This window comes from Urocampus carinirostris, chromosome 16 (genome assembly GCF_059441175.1).
Source record: "Urocampus carinirostris isolate Australia breed hairy pipefish chromosome 16, RoL_Ucar_1.0, whole genome shotgun sequence".
Taxonomy (NCBI): Eukaryota; Metazoa; Chordata; class Actinopteri; order Syngnathiformes; family Syngnathidae; genus Urocampus; species Urocampus carinirostris.
Window position 1 is genome coordinate 25919841 of NC_142364.1, and position 23186 is coordinate 25943026.

Below are 23186 nucleotides of genomic sequence, written 5' to 3' on the forward strand. Positions count from 1 at the left end.
ATTTTATCTTTATTACGAAAGACTTTAGTTTACGAACAAAACACAAAAGTTATTTTTTCTTTGTCTTGTGTGCACTAGGCTGCTACCTGCCTAGTAACCCTGAAGCCATTGTTTTGGACATTGATTACAAGTCTGGAACCCCCATGCAGAGGTAAGCATACCCAAAATCTATAATCATATATAAATCATTTTCAGGGTGCGGTTATTTGGGTAAGGGATTGAAAAGGGGAGCATTTTGGACAAGTCTTCTACACCTGAGGAAAATTTTAGCCATTTGCCTTCATCCAGTTGAGTCAAAGAAGTATTGTATTTTCTGGACTATAAGGTGCACCCCAAATTGTCCAGAAATTTGAACGTGCGCCTTATAATCTGGTGGCTCTCATATGCGGACCAAATTGGAAATGCGTTACCATATTTGTGCAATTATTGATCAATCAAGATTATTATCGCTGACCACAATTCCAGAACAATGGTCACAATGGGTATTGAACCGGATAATAGCAATAGTAATTGCAACAAACCCTACCACAAGGCCACAAGGGACATGGAGGGATGTTCACAGTCATATTGCATTGGATTGGATGCAACGGGATTACCGTGGGGAGAGCGCTGGATCCTATCCACTAGACAACCTGGGATAGAGATGACACATGAAAAAGAATCAGGTCTTAACTCATTATCAAACTTTTTTTTAGTCATCGTACCCGATATTTTAGAGAAATAAGGGAACAAAGTGATAAAAAATTGTTATAACATTTTGTTTCACTTTTTCCTCTGCTTGAACTAAGCATTGTAAGTGACAAATGTTTTGAATACATGCGGCCATCCATTTATATATATCTTACGGGACAACCGAATTACTTCCCACAACGCCTTTTCCTTTATTTTGTTCAGAACGACTGAATTACTTCAAACGATGCATTTCCCTTCATTCAGTTTAGAATCTCATGTGCTTCGTAAAGACTGCAGGTAGGCAAGACAATACTGGGTTTCACTGGTCCCCAACCTTTTCTGTACCTCACACCGCTTTAATGTCTGACAATATTCTTGCGGCTCGGCCCAATAATTACATCAACAATTTGGTACCGTGACTAAAAAAAGTGTAATAAAGCCCAATGCCTTTTCATGTGTCATCTGTATCCATAGTGGTCTAATGCAGTGGTTCTCAACTGGTGAGTTTGAACCCAAAAGTGGCTTGCGGACCTGTTTTCAGTGGGCCGGGTTCTCTTCCTGTTGCATTAATTTTATGCAATTGTGATCAGTGATAGGTTTAACTGATAAATCAATGCACAAATACAGTACTTTATTTTTTGTGCAACCTTAGCCCTTACTGTAATGTTAATTCCCTGCCTCCAGGGTGCCTTGTATATGAAAAAAAACAAAAACAAAACAGAAAACACTATTTTTGGGAGTTGCATCTTATAATATGGTGCTTGAAAGTGCATTTATATTTAAGTTGCGCTTTTCCATGCTCTTGGTTCTCATCATAGCGCCGCCAAGGCTCCTTACTTAGCTAAATTCAAGGTGAAGCGCTGCGGCGTGAGCGAGCTGGAGCGTGAGGGCCTCCGCTGCCCTTCGGACTCGCTGGACGAGGACGAAGACAACCCAGATGGGTTGCGCCGTGTCTGCTGGCAGGCAGCCATCTTCAAAGTAGGGGACGACTGTCGCCAGGTGAGACTTACCACAAAATCTCTAGGCTTTTTGTTGGGAAAGACCAGAAGAATCAACGTTTTATGCTTATGATTGGTTATTCACAAGTGGAATTTGTTTGCTGTTTTGGTGGGCAGGACATGCTGGCACTGCAAATTATTGGACTCTTCAAAAACATCTTTCAGTTAGTTGGCCTGGACCTTTTCGTCTTCCCATACCGTGTGGTGGCCACCGCTCCAGGGGTGAGGTTCCCATCCACTTGCTACCTTAACGTCAAAACATGTTAATTTGAAGCTTTTTTGTTAACTGAATTGTAGGGCTGTAACTAACAATTTTTTGATGATAGAGAAATAGTGCACAAAACAACAGAATATTCTTTAATATAAAACAATAAATAGCTCGAGTGTGTCAAACAGTTTAACTATAAAAAATACATAAAAATGTGTGCTATGTCGCTGCTAATTTGTAAAATCCTTTTTTCTTTTTGTCTCGCGGTGCCCTCTGCCCGACCAAAGTGGTACTACAAGCATCCCCTCAATGCACTCTTATTTGCATTGAGAGGTGCATAAATCAGGCGACACACCAAATAGATGATGATATCCGTTGCCAACGCCTATAATAATCGATTTTAATCCATTTTAATCAATTTGATCGATTCATTGTTGTAGCCCTGTTCTCAAAGTTAACATTTTAATACTTAGTGAAGATAAAGTTGCCTTAATGTTTGAGGCAAAGGTGGAAAGCTGCTTAAACTCTTAACTTAAACATCTAAAGAAGCCTAAATTCTTGAGTTCAAAGGCGGCAGTGGCTCAGGAGGTAGAGAGCTCGTCTTGGGATCAAGAGATCGCAGGTTTGATTCCCGGCTCCTCCGTGTTACATGTCGAAGTGTCCTTGGGTAAGACACTGAACCCCTAATACCCCCAATAAGCAGGTTAGCGCCTTACATGGCTGCACGCCCGCTATTGGGAAATGTGAAGCACACTGTAAAGCGCTTTGGGAAGTCTTGACTTGAAAAGCGCTATATAAATGCAGATCATTTCATTTCAATTTACGGTAAAAACTTTCCCCTTTGACAGCACTATTAATAATTTTCTTATTTTATAAAAATAAAATTACTTTGAAAATAATATTATAATATAATAAAATATTAACAGGAGTTTTTACGGCACTTATGTAACTATTGTCTTTATGTACTGTTACGTATCTCTGCATGTATCATACTGCCTCCTGCTGGCCACCCTCGATGAATGTGAAATATTTATGCAAATGTTTTTGCTTACTAACATTATTATGTTGCATTGCATATTGAAAAAACAAACAAAAAGTGTATTTTGAAGCCAAACCATGCAAAAGGCTTTGGAAATTGTATGTATGTTTTATCTTTTAGGTGAGGCGAGTGGGGCAGAGATTACAGTCCTTATTGTATATTATTTGACCACTAGATGCTGCTGCCTTGTGTCTTTCAACCAAAAACGAGTACTAAAAATAATTTGGAAGAGTACAAACTACGCAGCCTCTAAAGTGAAAAACCGCACCATTTTCTTCTCATTCTTTAGCCAAGTCTTTCCCAAGGTTGTTGGTTTTTGGGTACTCATAGAAGCAAAATGGCAGACAATTATGTCAGGTTCCTCTAGGTGAGGCTCAAAATATGTAGAATAATTACAAATGTTTTGATCTATAAGTATTTTTAAAAATGCACATTTGCATCGTAGTTCATGTATTTTGCTTGTCATTCAAATTACAATTTTTTTTTAAATTAAGATTTTTTTATACCAGTAGGGGGTGCTAAATAATTTACACCGTCCCTTTTGAAAATAAACTCGTGATAGTACTGATCAATCCATCTTTTCCAGTGCGGCGTGATTGAGTGCATCCCAGACTGCAAATCCCGCGACCAGCTTGGAAGACAGACAGACTTTGGCATGTACGATTACTTCCGGAACCAATACGGCGACGAATCCACACTGGCTTACCAGAAGGTGGTGCCCTTGAATTGCTTTCTCACTCATAATAGGATTCCTGAAGTTTTTAATTTTCAATGATTTTCAATCGCTCCACAGGCACGCTACAACTTCATTCGCAGCATGGCGGCGTACAGCCTGCTTCTCTTCCTGCTTCAGATTAAAGACAGACACAACGGCAACATCATGTTGGACAGCAAAGGACACCTCATCCACATTGGTGACGTAATTTAGTGTTTTTTCAACCTGTGTGCTTGATATCGTTGTTTTCTTCAAGTGATCAACTGAGTTACTGTAACATTCATCCATATAGCAGTAGTTTGTTTTTTCTCATTTATTTTTCTTTTTAATCATGTTGCAACAAACATCACATCACAAAATGAACAAATCACCTGAAAAGAAAAAAGGATGGTTGAAGCCAAAGGCTTATACAGTGTTCTCGTTTGCTGCATCCCTGCGTCCTAGACACATTATTTCTGCTGGGAACGCATCGTGTCAAATCAACGTGCGTCCCGGGATGCAACTTTTTTGACACGAAATTGTCATTATCATTTTTTAACAAAGATTTACCGCACTCCAAACTTTTCGGCAGGCAGATCCGCCATAGTTGTTTTGGTCTCGCGGTTCGAGTTTTCGTCTGCACGCCGATCTCGAGTTCGAGTTGTGTAGTGAAAGTCCGTCTCTTTTTAGAGAACCGGCTTTTTCGGCTCAACTCATTAAAGAGCCGGCTCTCAAACTACTCACTTGCTTTGGTGCATTATATTACGAATGATTATGTTGTATAAAGAAGTTGAGAAAAAAAGGAAGTATAAAAGGAGAAAATGAAAAAAGACAGGTTTGTGGTGATATCCTTTTAACCAGTATATTACCAACAATAATTTAATGCAGAAAATGAATTAATAATTTTAATAAGAACATGTATTATTCTACTTTATTATATTTGCATGTATTTTTTCCTTCTACAGTGAACGTCCAAGCGTCTTCATTTTTGAACTTTTTTTATAATAAACCTCATTTATGTCGAGCAACTCAGTGTCTCACAATAAAATGTTCATTAACAATATATATGATATAAGGAAACACATATGTACAATATAACATGTTAAAGTACATAAATAAACATGTTTGAAAAAAAAAAAAAGATTTTTTGTATTTTGTAAAGGAAAATACGACAGTTTGTAAGGGCATGGAGCACACTAAAGTTTGGGGACCCATAGAACTCTGTTGGGACCCATAGATTTTTGAGCAGGCAAGTCCCTGGGACCCATCACTTTTCAGAGGTAAAATGAACACTGTTATAAGAGATCCGTCCCCCAAAATAACTTATGACGCTTCTCCTATCAATCATATAAACCACTGATCCTTTCTTACATCATTCTAACAATCATTTGTTAATCCATCTAAAACATTGGTTGAATCACAATATATACAATATCTCCTCCTTACTTTCTAACAGCAATATAATGTGTAAAACATGAGACAAATAGCCATTTTCTCTTGTTAAATTTGAAACGGAATTGGAGGTGCTCAAGAGCGAGTTACAAGGGCCTGATGTGACCAAGTGAGAGCCCGTGCCCATCTTCACTTTTCTTAGCAGTTGGCAGCAGATTATTTATTTTTCTTCACTTTTTATACAATAATCCCTTGTTTTTTTCAAAGGAGTTACGGTCCAAAAAGAACCCGTGATAGGCAAAATCCGTGAAAGAAAAACATTGTTTTTTACAATTGTTATACAGTAAAATAAAGTACTCAAACCAATGAATAACCCTTTTACAGGCACAAGCATGTGTTTAACAAGTACTCTATAAAGTTTTTTTTTAAGAAATAACTACTGTACTGTCAAATAATGATAAGTGGGGAGACTGTTTTGCCACTAAGAATGCAGAACACAATGAAAGTCCGCAAAATAGTAAATCCGTGAAAAGTAAACCACAATATAGCAAGGGATTTATCTTATTATCTTCTCATTAGATAACACAATATATTTACCGTAATAACTTATTTATTTATGCCTCACATACTTGAAAATCAAGTGAAAATATAGTCAAATCCAAAAATACTACAAAAATAAGTCAAGATAGATAACCTGTATCAATCCTGAGCCACCGTGACTACATTTCATAAGAAACCCCGTATACTGTCAATTCAGACCACATGATAATTTAAGCTTTAAAAAACACTCATGAAACTGGTGGTAGTAATTAATCTTTAAACGCTTTTGATCGAGTGTGTGCCTCGATATTTTTTAACAAAATAAGTGTGCCTTTGCTCCAACAAGGTTGCAAAACACTGACATTGATAATGTCAAAACTGTAAATGGGGCCTTAAAGTAAAAATCAGACAGGCTTCATTATTTGATCGCAACAGAATAGCAACAATTTGAATAGTCCAATGGTGAACTGTTGTTACCTAAAAGCTTGCAGTATATTAAAAAAGGTAACATAGAAACACATTATGAGACTGTTATTTTGTTTCCTACCGTCCCGCTCTGCAGATTTCGGCTTCATGTTTGAAAGCTCCCCGGGCGGCAACCTGGGCTGGGAGCCTGACATCAAGCTGACAGATGAAATGGTGATGATCATGGGCGGCAAAATGGAGGCCACGCCCTTCAAGTGGTTCATGGAGATGTGCGTGCGAGGCTACTTAGCCGTACGGTAGGTAAAAGCACACTCTGTTAATGTCCGGCTGAGGGTTCAAACGCGGACATCTCCTCGCAGCCCCTATATGGATGCGGTGGTCTCCCTGGTTACGCTCATGCTGGACACGGGACTGCCCTGCTTCCGAGGACAAACCATCAAACTCCTCAAGTGAGTCACAAATTGTGCAGATTTGTTTTGGTTTTAGTGAGTATCAAAAGCAATGTGCACACTTAAAAGAATATTGACACACATATTGTTCTTGCCTCCCATTCAGGGGCAGGTTTAATCCTCAGATGAGTGAAAAAGAGGCAGCGGCATTTATCATCAAGGTCATCCAAAGCTGTTTCCTCAGTAGCAGGTAAAATCAGACGCACTTAATGTCAGCACAGAATGAAAGTTGCATGGCCACGTACAGAACAATGCTGTGATGGTTTCACAAGTGCACTTTCCAAATGGGTGACAATCATTTTCATACCAAAGAGGCAGAACATGGCCTGACAAAAGCAAAACATAAGTCTTTGGAAAATTCCCAAAATCTCAGCTTCCCAAAAAGGCTGAAACCTGTAGGTGGTTTGATAAAACTTAAGGCCTCCCTCACAACACTACTTGGACGAATGTAGAGATTGTATAATGACAACCTTATTCGTGTATAACGCACACCCCTGACTTTTGATTAAAAATTGGTATAATATTTTGGGTCACTTTTCTCAGTTTCTAGGTGACAAACGTTCTTGAATATGTGCGGCCATAATTTAACTCATTTATTGAAAACGTAGACTATGAACCCCATATAAACATCAAATTTCCAATGTATTCATTTGATATCCTTGAAAGTCCGATTCATCATCAGATACATTAAAACGTTTCACTCATTGTGCTTTTTGCTTTTATTTCTAGCTCATGTTTTTTGTTTTCTCCATTCTCTAACATTCGTCGCGGGTACCTTGAACACGAATAGTGTGATAATGAGATAAAAACGAATGCCTTTTTGTATGTCATATATATAGCTGGTGATTAGGAATAGGTGAGCTGACTGCTGGAACACAGGTTCAATTCCCGTTCCATCCAAAAGTAGTGTTTGTGGCGATATTTTTTGATGATAATCATTGCACAAACACTGTAATATACTAAAGTAAGACCTCAGTATAACACAGACCCAAACTGTGAGTTCATTTTGTGTAAATGTGCTTTCTACACAAATAAACTGGTACATAAATTGATACATTGTAACGACCATTGAATAAACCAAGAATTAAAAAATTACCGGTACATTTTAATACATGGATAACCATAAGATTCATTAAATACCACTAAATGGTTAAAACATTAATGTGATAATTAAAAGAATGATAAGTTTATAACTGAAAAACTCATACAGCTATGACTTTATTTGCAGTGACTCATTTCAATATTACAACAATATGGAGGAAATGAAGTCACTGATTTCCTCAAATAGTTTGTGTTGATTATTCATTTTATTACCAAAATAAAGCTGATAAAGTTTTTTTTAGATGTGCTCCCCTACTTTGACTTATCACAGATCCCAGGGTTTCTCCCGATCCTTGAAAAGTCTTAAAAGGCATTGAATTCATTCTAAAAATAAGGGCTTAATTGGCATTAAAATGTTTTAAATCCAATTTTCGAATGTCTTTAAAATGTGAACACATTTCTAAGATTTATATTTGTTAGAACTAAAAAGGTTTATTAACATGTATCAGTTGTTCTTTGTTATTAATTCACAGATTTACCTTCGTGGCAACATCGTGTAACCACAATGACGAAACTATCGAAATGGTGTTGTGATCTTAATCGGGCCTTTTCAGAGCAGACGCATGTCTCGGGTCTACCCACAATACACATAGCAACTTCGGACAAAGATGTTTACTTTGGACCGTGGGAAAGTGTGTATTTTTTGCCATGGCTAAAAGCTGTGCAGGGTAATGTTTAGGTGGCAGGATGTCTTGTGTGCAAGAAATATTTGTTTTTTTGTTTTGTTAGTTTCAATTGAGGGTTTTATTTTGTCGACTAAATTTGATTTCAAAAGGCATGAAAAAGTCTTGAATTTAACTTGCCTTAAGCTGTAGAAACCCTGAGATTTGCATTCTTTTAACAGGTTGGACCTGCCAAGCTCTAGCCCGATACAATTTCTGTTTGGTAATAATGTTATTTAACAATGAGCTGCGCACACTCCATTTTTCCAATCTTTGTTCAATTGTTAAACATTGAGAAATATCTGCAAAGCAATCAAACAATTTTGTTTAGCCACTTGAAGTAGTTCTCTTAAAAACAAAAATTAAGTCAGTCATTTCATCAGAAAAGACCATAGCTGTCCCTTATAAGACTAACTAAAAAGATGAAAGGAAAAAGGATCAGATAGGATTTCTTTTTTTTAAATAAAATAAGGGATGAAAAAATGTCATCTTTCTATATTGAATATTTTTATTTTTCTATGGTGGAATACTGATAACCTTTTTGTCGAATTAAAAAAAAATGGGGTTGACAGAAAGAAAACCTCAAATAAAATCGATTTCTAAAAATAAGAATTATTATTTTTGCCTATTTTCCTACTCATTAATGAGCAAAACCAGTTTCTAAATGAAAAATGTCTTCAGAATGCCACACTGGGATGCCATTTTCTCCAATAAAACTGTCCTGAACCGGAACAGGAGGAGAACCCAAATGCGTGACGTTTCTCACACAAGCTTTTATTTTATGGGAATAGTGGCAGTCATGCACTTTAACCCAAATGCCAGTGATTTGGCGATTGTTGGGCGGAAGACGTAAGGCAGCAGTCTGGCATGGAATGACAGTAAGCCAGAGGCTGACGAGATCGATACCAATTTGACGAGCAGATATTGGACAGATGAGGTCGATACCAGACAGGACAGGACAGACAGGATTGATATAAAAACTGGATATCTAAATTAAACGGGGCAAACTACACGGGAAGAAAACTGGAGACAGATATTAAATAGGGCAAAATAGACGGGAACAATACCGGACAGGAAACACCAACAAGAAAACCAGACAGAGTCAAAACCCACGTCTTGCGGGTGCAGAGGTTCGTTGACGGACTGACAAAGGGTGAGTGAGAGCACTGAGCCTAAATAGAAGGGAAGCCAATCCGTCAACGAGCCTCAGCTGGCGCCACACGGGCGGGGCCAATTGGGCGCCATAGCAACCGTGACAAAATCAATAAAAAAACAGCTCAATCAAATATTAAAATCACGGTTTTGATGGGAAAATGTTAATTTAATATCATTTTCTGAGGCAAAACAATGGTTTTTTGGTCCAATCCTAGCGCAAACCCAAACTGTGTTGTTTTCTTCATTTCAGGAGCAAGACGTACGACATGCTGCAATACTACCAGAACCAAATCCCATACTGAGTCGGCCACGACGCCTCCACACAGCAATAACTTCGAACCAGACAGGAAACAAACGTTGGAATATATGACATATTTACCAATAGAGCTATTTGAAATCACCCTTTAAGTGTTTGCTGTCATTATCATCGTCACTCCAGTGCACTTTATTTCTTGCAGTATTCAGAGATTAGCACCAAGCCCTCAGGTGTTTTTGTTTTCTAGTGTGTACTGTAGTGTATATTATATTTGTATGCAAATTATTCATCAGGCCTCATGAACAAATCAAAAACCTTATGGATTACTCACAGGGGCATCAGTTTTGTGCGTTCTGGGAACACTTTTAGGTGTTATCTCTAGTACAATATTTCCTAAAACATTTTAATGCAATACACATACTGTATATCTAAGCAATTTTTATTTGCCCACTTGAGATTGTTATTTGTATTTTTAAGAAAAACAAGAAAACATTTCAGCTATGCCCACCTTGAAAAAATGCATTGCTCATAATAATAGTCAATCTGTATCCAACCCAGGCATGTCAAATTTACTGTCCTTGGATCTTGGATGATTTAATCCAGCCCGCTGTAAATTTAGGTATGTCAAATGAAAGCAACTCCCTCTCATTTCTATCAAAAGTTATGATTTTTTTTTTGTCTAATAAATACAAACCAAATGTGCTAGGGGGCAGTAAATGTGTTAAAGAGCAGGCGTCCAGTCTGGTTTCATGTTAAAGATAGAATTTTGCTGTATTTTCTCAGCCTCAGTTGGCTCAGAGCCGTTTGATCTGATGTTATTGTGTGTTGACTGCTAAAACTATTATTATAATTATTTTTTTTCATTTATTTCAAATCAGTATGACAATTGAAACACGCATTTGTTCATTTATAGCTCCCACCAGTTAGTTTGTGATGTTTATGGTGAGTTGGTTCAGATGTAAGGCTGCAGTTATTGAACTTTTAAAATATACAAATCGTTAAAACATTCAACACCAAACATAAGAACCTTTTTTTTTTCATTGTTTGTGAATAAATGGGTCTTGCTTAGAAAAGATAACTTATTATCCGTGATTATAAATTGTTGGGTAGGCTACAAATGTTGGCCCAAAGAAAAGCATAGTACTGAAAAAGTAATCTGAATATTTATTGTTGACATGTTTGCTTCTGCTCCGGCTCACCTGAAAACATATAGTCTGGATCCCTGAGCCAAACTGAGTTTGACATGCCTGAGCAAACCTATCCTAAAAAATATACTTAATCACAAAACACATTGCAGAACATACAGTGTTTAATAATGTCCAAACTCGAAAATGCTGCCGTTACATTAAGTTTTTACAACTTACTTCCGGACATTTGAAGCAACGTTTTTGCCAACCAATAATGATCAACAACTTTGAATTGTTATAGATATGATACCATATACCAATACACCGAAAAAGAATTATGATTTTCAAACAATACCTAACACATGCACATAAAGGGAATATAATATTACTCTAAATTGCAGTCAATGAGTTTAAGAAGGCAGCCAGTACTGGTATGAGCCATCTTTGTGAGTGCCGATATCTTTAAGTCAGTCTGAGTTCGAAGATACTTTTACACTCACTCATCCCTACTTTACAATACTTTCTTTTAATCAGGCTATTTCATTGTTTTAGGGAGAGTGAGGGGGTACAAATACTGTATTTATGCAAACTATAAAAATAGATTGATATACAGTACACATGTGTATTTGTGAATTATTTATCCGATATATTGTGTGCTACAAGAGGGTTTAGAATCTTTGGTGTAAAAATCTGAATATTTTCTTCTTTTTTTTCGTTTTGATTTTTTCACCCCATCAAGCCACTTTGGAAAACGTAGCGTCACGGCTAACTTAAGAAAAATGCGTTGAACCTGTTTGGAAACATTCCTCGTACGTGTGTCATGTGATGACTTTTCAGAGCTTCAGAAAAAAACAGGAAGACAAAACAGACATGAAAAAGCCATCTTACACTCTGGGTCAAGCGACCCTTCGATATGCAAAAACAAAAATCGTCGCGCTGTGTTTGGAGCTCTGTAGTTTTTGTATGAAACTTGATAAGGCGTACATTATGTGGTGTCCCTTATCCACCAAACGGACACTGTTACAATTGAAAGAGATTAGAGGGTTTTCCTTGAGTTGATCATACCAAGATGCTAAAGCTACAACATTATACCTTTAACAAATCTGCTTTGAAAACATGTGCGTTTGTGTACGTCTGTCTCCGTGAGTTTTGTTATCAATATTTGTTGATGCATTCTACTCCTCTCAGATGTTAACACCAGTCGATTTGAAAATAAAAACCCCTCTTTGAAATCTTTGAGTGGTCTTTTGTTTTAATCAAAACAGAGGCGTCACAACCTTTTACACCAAGGGTCTCAAGCTTGGGACCCACGTGGCCCTCAAGATGATAGTTTTGAGCCCCCACAATACTTTGAAAGCTTACATACATCTTCATTTAACATTATTTAATTTGATATTTTTTCAAGCAAATGGCTCAGCGTTGTCATAACAATAGAAAATTGGATTTGGGTGCCTTGAGTAGTCGGTGGTCTGGAGCTCCACTACCCAATTTGGCCGCCAGAGGACATAAAAGCCCACGAAAGCAGATAGTTTTTTTTTTTAATTTGTTTCTGTTCATTCGGGGTGCCTTGACATGAAACCTAGTTAGAGACACTCGTGGAGGCCTATATTACATCTGTGTACATTTTCTCAAAAATGTGTTTTAGCTGTTTCGGAGCATATAAGTCACTTACAAACACACAAATCAGAATTTATAAGGTAGTTTAGATCAGTGGTTCTTAACTGGTCTGACAAAGACCCACCATTTAACACTAATGACAAGCTGCGACCCAAAATTCTTATCACGACCAGTACACAGGGTGGACCCAATCGCGTAACGTTTTCTCACAATTTTATTGGAAGAAAGAGGAAGGGCAGCACCCACGATCCGATGCTCGCTGGACGCGGGTAGCAAGTTGCTCTCGCAATCGGAATGTGATCCGAATGTGGAAGTGGATCATACGTCGCGGGCGATGGTGGTGTCAGGAACAGAAAACAGGTCGAAAGCCGGGACAGGAGAGCAAAAACGTGGTCGTGGTCAGAAACAGCTCGTAAGGCAGGACGGGAGAGCAGACGTGGTCGGGATAAAAAACGGGTCGTAAGTCAGGACGGGAGAACAGATCTGGTCGGGATCAAAAACGGGTCGTAGCCGGAGACAACCGGGAGCAAAAACGGGACAGGCGGGAGTCCGGGTTGAAAAAAAAGCTTACCTTGTAAAAACAGAGGTTCGCAGATGGACTGACAACAGGGGATTGACAGGACAGGGTTTAAATAGTGACAGGGAGCCAATCAGAATCCACGGCAGGTGGCGCCAAATGAGCGGGCACAGTTGAGTCACATCAGTAATCATGACAATTCCCGCTTCTTAGATTTATCAAATTGAAGGATAGTTCAGTTTAAAGTAGAGATAGCAGAATATATTCAGCTTTTTGTTTTTTCAAAAAACTAAGTTATCAGCAAAACTAACACGACTTCAAATACCATATATACTCTTTCATTAGCAACCCCCTAAAAGTGATTTTAAAAAAGCCACATACTAAAATAGATATAAACCCATAATAGTAATTAAACTTGTACCTAAACAACGATAATTATTTACGTATGTACTGAAGATAATATAGATTATTATACTGTTACAAAATCTAAAAATATAACCTTTTTTAAATCGTTTACCTTTAACGAGAGCTTCAATGGCAAATACTGTTTTTGCATTCTGGAACCATTTCTTTGACTCGATAGTTTTTGGAATAATGAGCAGAAAAATGAAAATAAAATGAACGGGAAAGAAAAGGAAATAAAACTAACAAAATCATAATAAAATGAGGTAAGGTACCACTCAAACACAATTGAACAGGAAGAAGCGATCAAGCAGGCCATTAACACCATCTACTGTTAAAGAGTGTAATTGACCCTCGGTTTTATTTTTTCTTAGCATTATTTTGCTAAGACAAGGCAAAGGCCCGCGACCCCTAAAACAGGTCCGTGGCCCAATTACCAGTTGAAAAACACTGGTTTAGATTGATTGATGGATAGATAGCGATTACATATCGAGTAGATATTTATTAGATATCGAATAGATTTAGATGGATGCATTTGTAATGATTTTATTATCATATTTTAGAAAGTTAGTTTCGGTGACCCCCATGTAAACAAAGTTTGAGAGCCCTGGTTTAAACTAAACACCCTATGTGATACTGATGTGTCGATCGCGAACGTAACGGCTTTATGAGCCAACTCTTTTCGAGGCGCTTTTTTCCTCCTCCTGTAATTTGTCAATATGTAATTTTTTTAGGGGAATTTGTGTTGTTAACTTTAACTTTGTAGATTATATGAAAAGTTAAAATTAGTTGGTTTTTATCATTTATTTTTGTAGTTTGGAAATATTTTAACGTGATTAAAGATATTGTGTTTCATAAGTTGATTTTTTTATGTAACGTTTATTATTGTATTTCATAATTGATCTTTTTTTTTGTTGCATGGAAAATTCAATATTTTTAACTAACCTTGTACTGTGTGTTTTGTAGGGATGTTGAGTTGCTTGACTTTAAAGATATTTAGTGCATGTTTAAATACATTTAAAGTTCACTGTAGGGTGAGAAAATGATTGCTCTGATAATTTTGTAGAATATTAGATGTTTTACAATTATTACATTATTTTTGCAAAATTTTACATTATCGTTGGTACTAGACCTTTTTTTCCTGGCCTTTTGTCTATTTGTTTTTCATTTTGCTACTTTTTTCAATTTTTTACTTTAATGCTTTTTTCCATTTTGCCTTGCTTTTGGCTTTATTTTCCTTGCTTTTTTCCCTTCTTTCCCTTTTTTTTTGATCTTTTTCTTAGCTTTTTCCTTCTTTTTTTTCTTTCTTTCCTATTATTTTATCTTCTTTTGTTTTTTACTTTTAAGCTATTTTATGCGATTTTAAAGTTCTTTTAGTAGGATACAAAATCATGCATGGACTTGCTACCTCATATCTTTCAAATTTAATTTTGCCCTATGTTCCGGTCTACTAAATGATGGTCTACCAGTGATCCCAAGAGCCAAGAAGAGATCTGCAGGCTTGAGAGCATTCTCCATGACAATATCTGTGTATTATTTGTTATTGCAACATCCAATCGAGCCTGGTCATCCTGGAAGGGGGATTACCTCATGTTTTTGAGTTTCCCTTGCCCTCATGTAGGTTTGGGATCATGGGATGATGTATTAATAGTCTGTGGTTTGCAATAATCTGTGGTCTATGCAGCGCTTTGAGACTCTTTCTGATTAAGGGCTATACAACTAAACATGACTTGACTTGACTTTCCTAGCTTTTTACTTATATTTTTCTTGTGTATTTTTAGCTTTTTGTATTTTATCATTTTACTTGTTTTGTTCTTTTAATTCCTCGCTCATTGGGTGGCTGACCCGGTCCTCAAGAGCTGCATCTTTTGGAGGTTTCTCTTCTCCAACTCGGGTGATGCAAATTTTCAGCTTGTTAGCAAGCTATGTGGGAGCTTAAATATGATCCATGCATTGGAATTCAAAAACATGCAGCGCATGTGGCTCTCGGAGAGCGGGTGGGCCACCCCTGTCCTAGCCTTTTACTTTTCCTCTTTTTTCCCTCTTTTTTATCATCTTATTCTTTTGTTTCTTTTTTACTTTTTGTCTTTGTTTTGCTTCTTTACCAGCTCTGTAGCCTAGATAGTAGGGCGTCCGCTCTGAGACTGGGAGGTCACTGGTTCAAGCCTCAGCCGAGTCATACCTAAGACTTACAACATTGGTACTCATTGCCTCCCTGCTTTGAGCTCAGAATTAAGGGTTGGAATTGGGGGGTTTGGTCACCTAATGACTCCCAACACAGCAGTTGGGTCTAAAATGGCGGCGCCCTGTTTGGCTGCGGCTGCATTGGCTCGCTACAGTTTAACTGTACGGGTCAGGTGTAAACGATTTAAAAAAGGTTATATTTATAGATTTTGTAACAGTATAATAATCTTTATTATCTTCAGTACATAAGTAAATAATTATCGTTGTGCATGGTTACAAAGAATGACAATAAAAGTGAATTCTATTCTATTCTATTCTATTTAGTTGTGTTGTCTATGTAAAATATTGTGCTAACATGTTGTGATGAAATTCATGTCAATAATTTTGTGCTGTTAAGATATGTTCACAAGTTTTGTTTCGTTAGTTAAGTCTGGAACGTTCGCTCTGAAAATGCTGGTCTACTACTGATCCAAAGAACCAAGAGGGATCCGCAGGTTTGAGAGCTTTCTCCATTTGGGCCCCGGTGTTGTGGAATGCTCATGGTCATCCTCACATGGTCATGGTCATCAAGACACATGGTCATCAATGGTCATCCTGGAAGGGGGATTACCTCATGTGCGGTCCGTTATGAATGAATGAATGAAAACTTTTATTTCGAACATAAAAATAAAAACAGGACAAAAACAATGAGTCAACAACAGAATAATGTCACATAACATGTTCGAAAAGGGGTAGTCAGAAGCAGATGCTTATTTTTCCTACCCCTTTATCTTCCCTATTAAATACATTTTATAGATAGCTCCTCTTGTGTCCAATACAACAAAATCTCATGGATATACTTATTACATAGGTCAGATATCAATAATTATAATAGTTACAATAATCACATATTTTATGCACTAATCTTCGCAATACCCATCCCTCAACGTCATAATGCGCATAATGTCACTGCGGCACCAGTGATAATAAAAATAAAAATAAACACAATACTTATAATAACAGTTCTGATATAATAATAGCAACAATAACAACAAGTTAACCATAGTTTGAAATGCAGTATTTCCAATCTCCCTCATATCCCATTTTCTTCATCCCTGTATTTCTCCAGTAATGCTTTTTTTTTTTCAAATTTGAACACATGGATAGTTGGACATTGTTTGATCTCATTTTGCAAAGTATTCCAAAGTCTGACTCCACACACAGACACACACATACTTTTCCTGGTGGTTCTCACCTTTGGGATTTTGAATTCACCACAGCCCCTCAAGTTATAATTTACATCTTTCTGAGTGAATAATTTTTGTATGTTTTCTGGCACTATGTTTTTGTTGACCTTAAAAACAGTTGTGAAGTGAAAAATTGTATTAAATCATCCAATTTTAATAATTTGGACTGCATGAATAAAATATTGGTATGATCCCAATATCCTACCCTGTGTATGGTTCTTATTGCACCGTTCTCAAGGTTTCTTCACTTTCCTCATGTTGAGGTTTTAGAGTTTTCCCCTTGCCCTCATGTAGGTTTTAGACCGGGGGATGGTGTAGTCTTTGGTTTGCAATATTCCGGTCTGTCCACCCCTTTGAGACTCCTTGTGATCAAAGGCTATACAAATAAACATGACTTGACTTGATTATTATTTGTCAAAAATGTAAGAAGTTTTTGTTTTGGATTGATAAGGAATTCAAAGTGAACATCTCAGCCGGATCACAACCTTTTTGCTGGTTCCCTCCACATCAACAACCAAAAACACAACTCAGACTTTACAAGTGTGCATGCGGCTGGTACAGCGAACGAGGGTTACATATACAATAGGGGTCTCCAACCTTTTTCAAGCTGAGAGCTACTTTTGATATGCTTTTCTGAAATAACTTATTATGTTATTACTATGTTGCTGCTATGTTATTATCAGGTTAATTGATGGAGGTAGGGTTAAATAGGCTCAGTCAACAACTAAAATAATCATTTTGCTAGAAAATCATAACCCAGGATTAGTTAGCTTTTTTTGCACAGGTCTGCGGGAATCTCAGTTGTCTCTAAAGGGGCACCACGTTGGAGACCCTTGAGAGATTAAAGCAACAAAATCAATGGGAAGAGCTGTTTGTGATCCAAAAGAGCCGGGCACTTTTTAGTGAGCCGAGGTGAAAGAGCCGGTTCTCGAAAAAGAGCCGGACTTCCCAACTCTACTTCCTTATCTACCCCACTGTAAAGTCAAAACATACCTAATTTACATAACCCCGCCCCTGAGCAAGCGTCTAAGCCTCTGACTTTGTAGTAGGGCTTGATAATGTCTAAATTGTTTTTTATCGATTTCTCAAAATTATGAATGCCATTTTTGACCGTGTTAATGTTTATTTTAGTTCGTATTTATTTTAGACAGTGAACCAGGTAAGTGCTGGCGCAGAGTGGTGACGTCATTGGGATGGGCAGGTGGTTTCGTGGTGTGGAGTGGAGGGGGGCGTCTTTAATGGTGGTGCGCCGCAAACTTTCTATTCTGAAGAGGAGCAACAAGAAAATATTTATAAAGGTGTTAAAGGACGACACAATAGGCGAAGTCCTGAGCAGTACCGAGGAGGTTTTGGTTCCGTTCGGCATAAGCGTGAGTAGACTTCCCGAAAAGGAAGCCTGTTGTAGCCCCGGAGTGCCTATTGAACCGGGCAAACTAGAAAGGAAAAGGGCGACTTTCACTTCAAAAGACTTATATTCCAGTTCTCTTTTTTACTTCACTGCCCAGATGTTTTTGTGCTAATGAGGATAAGCGGTACGGCTAATGAGATGAGATGAGATGTTTAAATATGATCACAATGCTTTCCGCAACTTGTTGCTATAACGTCGTCAAGCTTCCCCCCCCCCGGGTTTTGTATCGTGTGTCTCTAAGCGCCCTTAAAAATAATTGTACCTGCAATATAATTTTCACTCTCAAATATCGAAACAATTTATTTTCTTGATTAACTTATTCTAAAAAAAATACGTTTAATCGTTTCCTGTTCAAATGTTTTGTAGTGATGCGTTTGCGAACGCTGAGATGGTCGTAAAAACTAATACTTCCGATTTTATCCCAACCCCATACCCCACATAAATATCCTTCAGTTTTGCTTTCTCTTGGACTTTTATCGTCTTCCGGACATTCAATGTTCGAAATTCATGACACTTAAATATTTTAACATTAATAGTATCAATGATAAAAAATTAAGGTGCAGGAGTAGTAGCTAGTTGCTTACTACGGCAATTGGAAAAAGGGAATGTGTTTTGGTAAATATTTGTTAGTTTATGGTTATATTGTCTCTTTATAACCTACTTAAATATATGAAGACAAAATACTTAACAAAAATAAACCAAACATTTTCTCATTCTTTTTCCTAGTAGCTTGCAATAATTTTTTTTGGTTTGAACAAATTTATTGACACTAAAAACAGAAAACAATCATGACAATCTCAACAGCAATTAAGTACATTCACAATATTATATTCCAATATGACGTTTTTGACAGCAAACACAAAGTGAGGTTTGAACAAACCTTCTCGAAAATCTTATTAGCAATCAAGCATATTCACAATTTCATTATATAACATCTTTGTTAGTGTCAATAGATCCGTCCAGGCCAGAGTCGATTTTTTTTGGTCTGAACAAATCTATTGACACCAAAAACAGAAAACAATCATGACAATCTCAACAGCAATTAAGCACATTCACAATATTATATTCCAATATTACGTTTTAACAGCAAACACAATTTTTTTATATCTGACAATATGACGTGACGATATGACGTTTTAACATTTTTTCCTTACATTTTCAACATCAATTAAACAATTTCAGAGTAGTTAACCAGCGTGTAAAAGGCAATACTATTGTGCAAGGGCATAGCTCTGCCATCCCACCCTCCCAAGCAGCATTCTTCCAGTCCTCTGTGTGGGTCCTCTCCCTTCTTCGTGGGTCCTCTCCCTTCTGGGTTCCACAACCCAGGCCGTTGCTGCCGGGACTCCCACAGTGTAGCTCCGGCTCCCCCCTCCGGGTGGGTGCAGACGAGTCTTCTTTATGGCTGTGTCCTAGGCCCGCCGCTCGCAGATTGTATGGTATCTGCAGCCATTTGGAGCACAGCCACGGGGGGGATCTGCCTGCACCTCCATACCAGCAGGTTTCTGGAGGTCCAGATGGCGTCCTTGATGGCAGCGAGAGTGAGCCAGTCCCTGGCAAAGTCGTTCTGAGGCCTCCTCGACCGACTCACCCCGTAAAGCACGTACTGTGCATCAGGGACCTCCCCTGCTGGCAAGTCCGGGAATTTTCCTAGTTGGTCGGCCATTGTCCACAAGACCTGGGCAGCGCTGCACTCACAAAAAAGGTGCCTCACCGACTCCTGGGCGCCACAGCCAGGTCGAGGGCACGTCGAAGTCGCTGACATTCCTCGGTGGTGCATTACGGCTCTGACTGGGAGAACTTCATGAGCCACCATCCATGACAAGTCTCGTAGTCTGTTTTGGAGGGCAGGATGATTCACGTTGCTCCAAACCGTTGTGGATTCGCCAAACGCAAGCCCCCGCACAGGGCTTACTGTAGCTTGCTCTTGCACAATAGCAATAAGGGCCCTGTGGTTTTGTAAAGTGTGACATTCTTGTGTTTCCAAATCAAACTTCTTCAAAAAATCCCGAATAAAGAGATGTGTTGGTGGCAAATTAAATGAAACTGGAATCAAACGATTGTTTGGTACAAGCTTTAGCTTCCGCAAATATGAGCCCATCCAAAACCGGGTCATTGCTTGACTTTTCGGGTTGTTAGGTGGGCCCACAGCGTTTTGGAAGTGGAGAGAGACATATTTGCTTCCCAGGAAAAGCTGGGGGTCAGGCACTCCTTTCCCCCCTTTTTCCTTTTTCTTTTTCATTGTATCTCTTTTTATCCTTTCCCACTTTGAGCCCCAGACAAAGCGAAAGATGGCTCGGTCCAGTTGTAACGGCACATTTCTTTTAGGCATAAAAATTAAACTGATTGACAAAAGCATTGGGAGGATGATCGCTTTGATGATTAGGACCTTCCCCTCTATTGTCATTTTTCTTAGTGACCAAAAAACAAGTCTTTGCTTAACTTTCCTTGTCACGTCATCCCAGTTGGTCTCGCCTCCTCCATCCGCATTGAATTTTATCCCTAGGATTTTCTGGTCTGTCTTTAACACCGTCAGCGGGAGTCCTGCCTTTTCTGTCTCTTTCCACGTTCCATAAAACTTCACTTGTGATTTTTCTCTATTTAGCCTTGACCCAGACGCCCTCCCAAACAGGTCAGTCAAGTCAAGGGCTCTTCCAACAGATGCGCGGTCAGTACATAAAATATTAAAATCATCCATGTACAAAACACACTTGGTAATTTGTCCCCCACTTCCTGGGATATTGATGCCTTCGACAAATCTATCTTTTCTTAACATTTGTGCCAAAGGTTCAATGCAAAGAACATAGTGAAGGGGAGACATAGGGCTTCCGATAAATTCCCGTTAATCATGAATTTGCTGTAGATGTCTCGGTATAGCAGTCCTACCCACTTGATGTATTTTGGGGGAAAACCACATTTTTGCAATACCCTGAAGAGGTATTGGTGCGAGACTCGATCAAAGGCTTTTTCAAAGTCTAGGTTTAGGACCGCTAGTCGCATGTTTCTGTCTCTCGCATAACAAATGGTGTCACGGATCAGCATGAGACTGTCGCTGATCTTCCTTCCCACAATGGCACAGGTTTGGTCTGGATCAACCAAGTCTCCCAAGACAACAGACATTCGTGTTGCTAGAAGCTTGCTGAAAATTTTACAGTCCACGTTTAAAAGCGTTATGGGTCGCCAGTTTTTTAAATCAATTTTGTCTCCTTTTTTGTGCAATAGAGTAACTATCCCTATTCTGAAACTGTCTGGCATATGGTCTCGACTGGAAAATTCGTTAAAAACAGTTAACAGATCTGGTGCTAAAATATCCCAAAAAGTCCGGTAAAATTCGAGGTTGAGTCCGTCCTCCCGGGTGATTTGCCTTTTTTCATAGTCTTTATGCAATCATTCAGTTGGTCTTGGGTAAAGTCCGATGTTAAAAAGGGGTCTTGACGCACTGATCTTGAAATATGATCTAATACATGCCCCATTTCATTCTCATGTGTTTCTTTCTTTTCAAATAATTTTTTTGTAGTAGTCTTCTACCAATCTGGTTATTTCACTACTTTCCTTTGTTATTTGCCCGTTTTCGTTTTGAAGTTTAAAAAGCCCCTCATTTTTGCTCATAATTTTTTTTTTAAAAATAGCGTGTACATTTTTCCCCTTCTTCTATTTCTCTTTCTCTGCTTCTTATTATGATGCCTTTGCTCTTTATTTCCGCCAAAGCGTTTAGTTCTTGTTTAGTCTCTTTGATTTCATCATTAAAGTCCATCCACTTTTCTGTTAGGATGAAATAGCGTTGGAGTCTTCTTTGTAGTCCCGACATGCGTTTCATCTCTTTAAGTTTCTTGTTTTTCCCTGCATTTTTAAAAAAGGTCTGTGTTCGTTTCTTTGTCATTTCCCACCATTGTGCTCGTGAATCATACGAGTCTTGAAGGGTCTGCCAGTCTTTGTACAGCTCCCTGTATTGTGCGGCTAGAACCTCATCCTCCAGCAGGGAGCAGTTTAACTTCCACAAACCCTTCCCAACAGTCATACCTGAAGGAATTTGAGAAAGAGCAGGACAGTAGCAAGTGATACGAAAAAAAAACTGGAATTAATCTTGCATCACTCTGTGCTAAACCCCTTGTAAATATGTAGTCTATTCGAGAGGCTCTGGCATTGTCACTACTGAACCAGGTGAAGCCCTCCTCTCCTGGATGTATGGATTTGAAACAGTCCACCAGTTTAAATGTCCGGCACATGTCTTGTAATAAAGTTGATGTTTTATCTACTTTAAACTCCTCATCGGTCCTCTTTCTATCCTTCCTACTTAGGATGCAATTAAAATCTCCTCCCACGATTAGTGGTTGATGGCCTAGCATATGCGACTGGATGTCTTCTAAAAGTTCGTACCCGAGTTGTCTGTCGGCATGGCCGTATATGTTAATGAGGTTAAAATCATTCCCTATATAAGAAAGTCTTGCTAAGATTGCGCGTCCGTCTCTCATCACAGTACTCCCCTTTATGATGAGTTGAGGGTTGTTTATTAAAATGGCTACCCCATCGTTACGGTTTTCATTCGAGCCACTCCATAATGACGGATATGGCCAAATCTCTTCCCACTGTTTATAATTTTTTAGAAAGGGGATGCAGCATTCCTGTAGTAAAAACACATCTGTTCTGATAGTTTTTAAGAACGATAAAACACTGTGAGCCTTAACCTTTGATCTCACACTTCTCACATTGATAGTAGAGAATGTAATGTTCATAATTGTTGTTAAAGTATTAAAACTAGTTAGACAAAACCGGGGGATCTGAGTCCATTCTTTGGTGATCATCGAGATCATCGAGAGTGTCACCTGTGTCAGACACATCACTTAAGAGTAGTATCTCATTTTGAGACTCACCGGGGAAAACTCTGGGACCCTCTGACTCTCTGTCTGTGGTTCCAGGTCTTCCCCTTTTTTCTGGGTTAGGGGGTGAGCCAGAGGACCTATCAAGGGGTCTCTTACTTCCCTGCCCACAAAGGGTCAGATTTTTTTCCCTCCCCGACTTCCTCCGTCTCAACTTCATACAGTTCCCTTGTGGTCTTATTCACCGGCAATCGGCTTTCTTCTAAATCTCTTATATTTGTTTCTGTTTTTTTCAC

The 23186-nt window shown here is 38.4% G+C and overlaps 2 protein-coding genes across 7 annotated transcripts in view; both read left to right on the forward strand.

The window, feature by feature from the left end:
* pi4kaa (phosphatidylinositol 4-kinase, catalytic, alpha a) overlaps nucleotides 1-11951 on the forward strand; it is a 46587-nt gene extending 34636 nt beyond the window's left edge. For both annotated transcript variants that reach the window (XM_088355657.1, XM_088355658.1), the window contains exons 46-54: nucleotides 79-151; nucleotides 1491-1671; nucleotides 1788-1892; nucleotides 3504-3629; nucleotides 3711-3831; nucleotides 6106-6265; nucleotides 6329-6418; nucleotides 6525-6608; nucleotides 9587-11951. In XM_088355657.1, coding sequence (XP_088211783.1) covers nucleotides 79-151; nucleotides 1491-1671; nucleotides 1788-1892; nucleotides 3504-3629; nucleotides 3711-3831; nucleotides 6106-6265; nucleotides 6329-6418; nucleotides 6525-6608; nucleotides 9587-9638 — 992 coding nt within the window. In that variant the 3' untranslated portion in view covers nucleotides 9639-11951. The remainder of the gene's footprint in view (nucleotides 1-78; nucleotides 152-1490; nucleotides 1672-1787; nucleotides 1893-3503; nucleotides 3630-3710; nucleotides 3832-6105; nucleotides 6266-6328; nucleotides 6419-6524; nucleotides 6609-9586) is intronic.
* Nucleotides 11952-17696: 5745 nt separating this feature from the next.
* marveld2a (MARVEL domain containing 2a) overlaps nucleotides 17697-23186 on the forward strand; it is a 32179-nt gene continuing 26689 nt past the window's right edge. For 3 of the 5 annotated variants that reach the window (XM_088320335.1, XM_088320336.1, XM_088320338.1), the window contains exon 1: nucleotides 17858-18035. The gene's annotated coding sequence lies outside the window, so the exon portion shown is untranslated. Of the gene's footprint in view, nucleotides 17825-17857; nucleotides 18036-23186 lie in introns of those variants that run through there. The other 2 variants (XM_088320339.1, XM_088320337.1) reach the window with 2 other exon arrangements.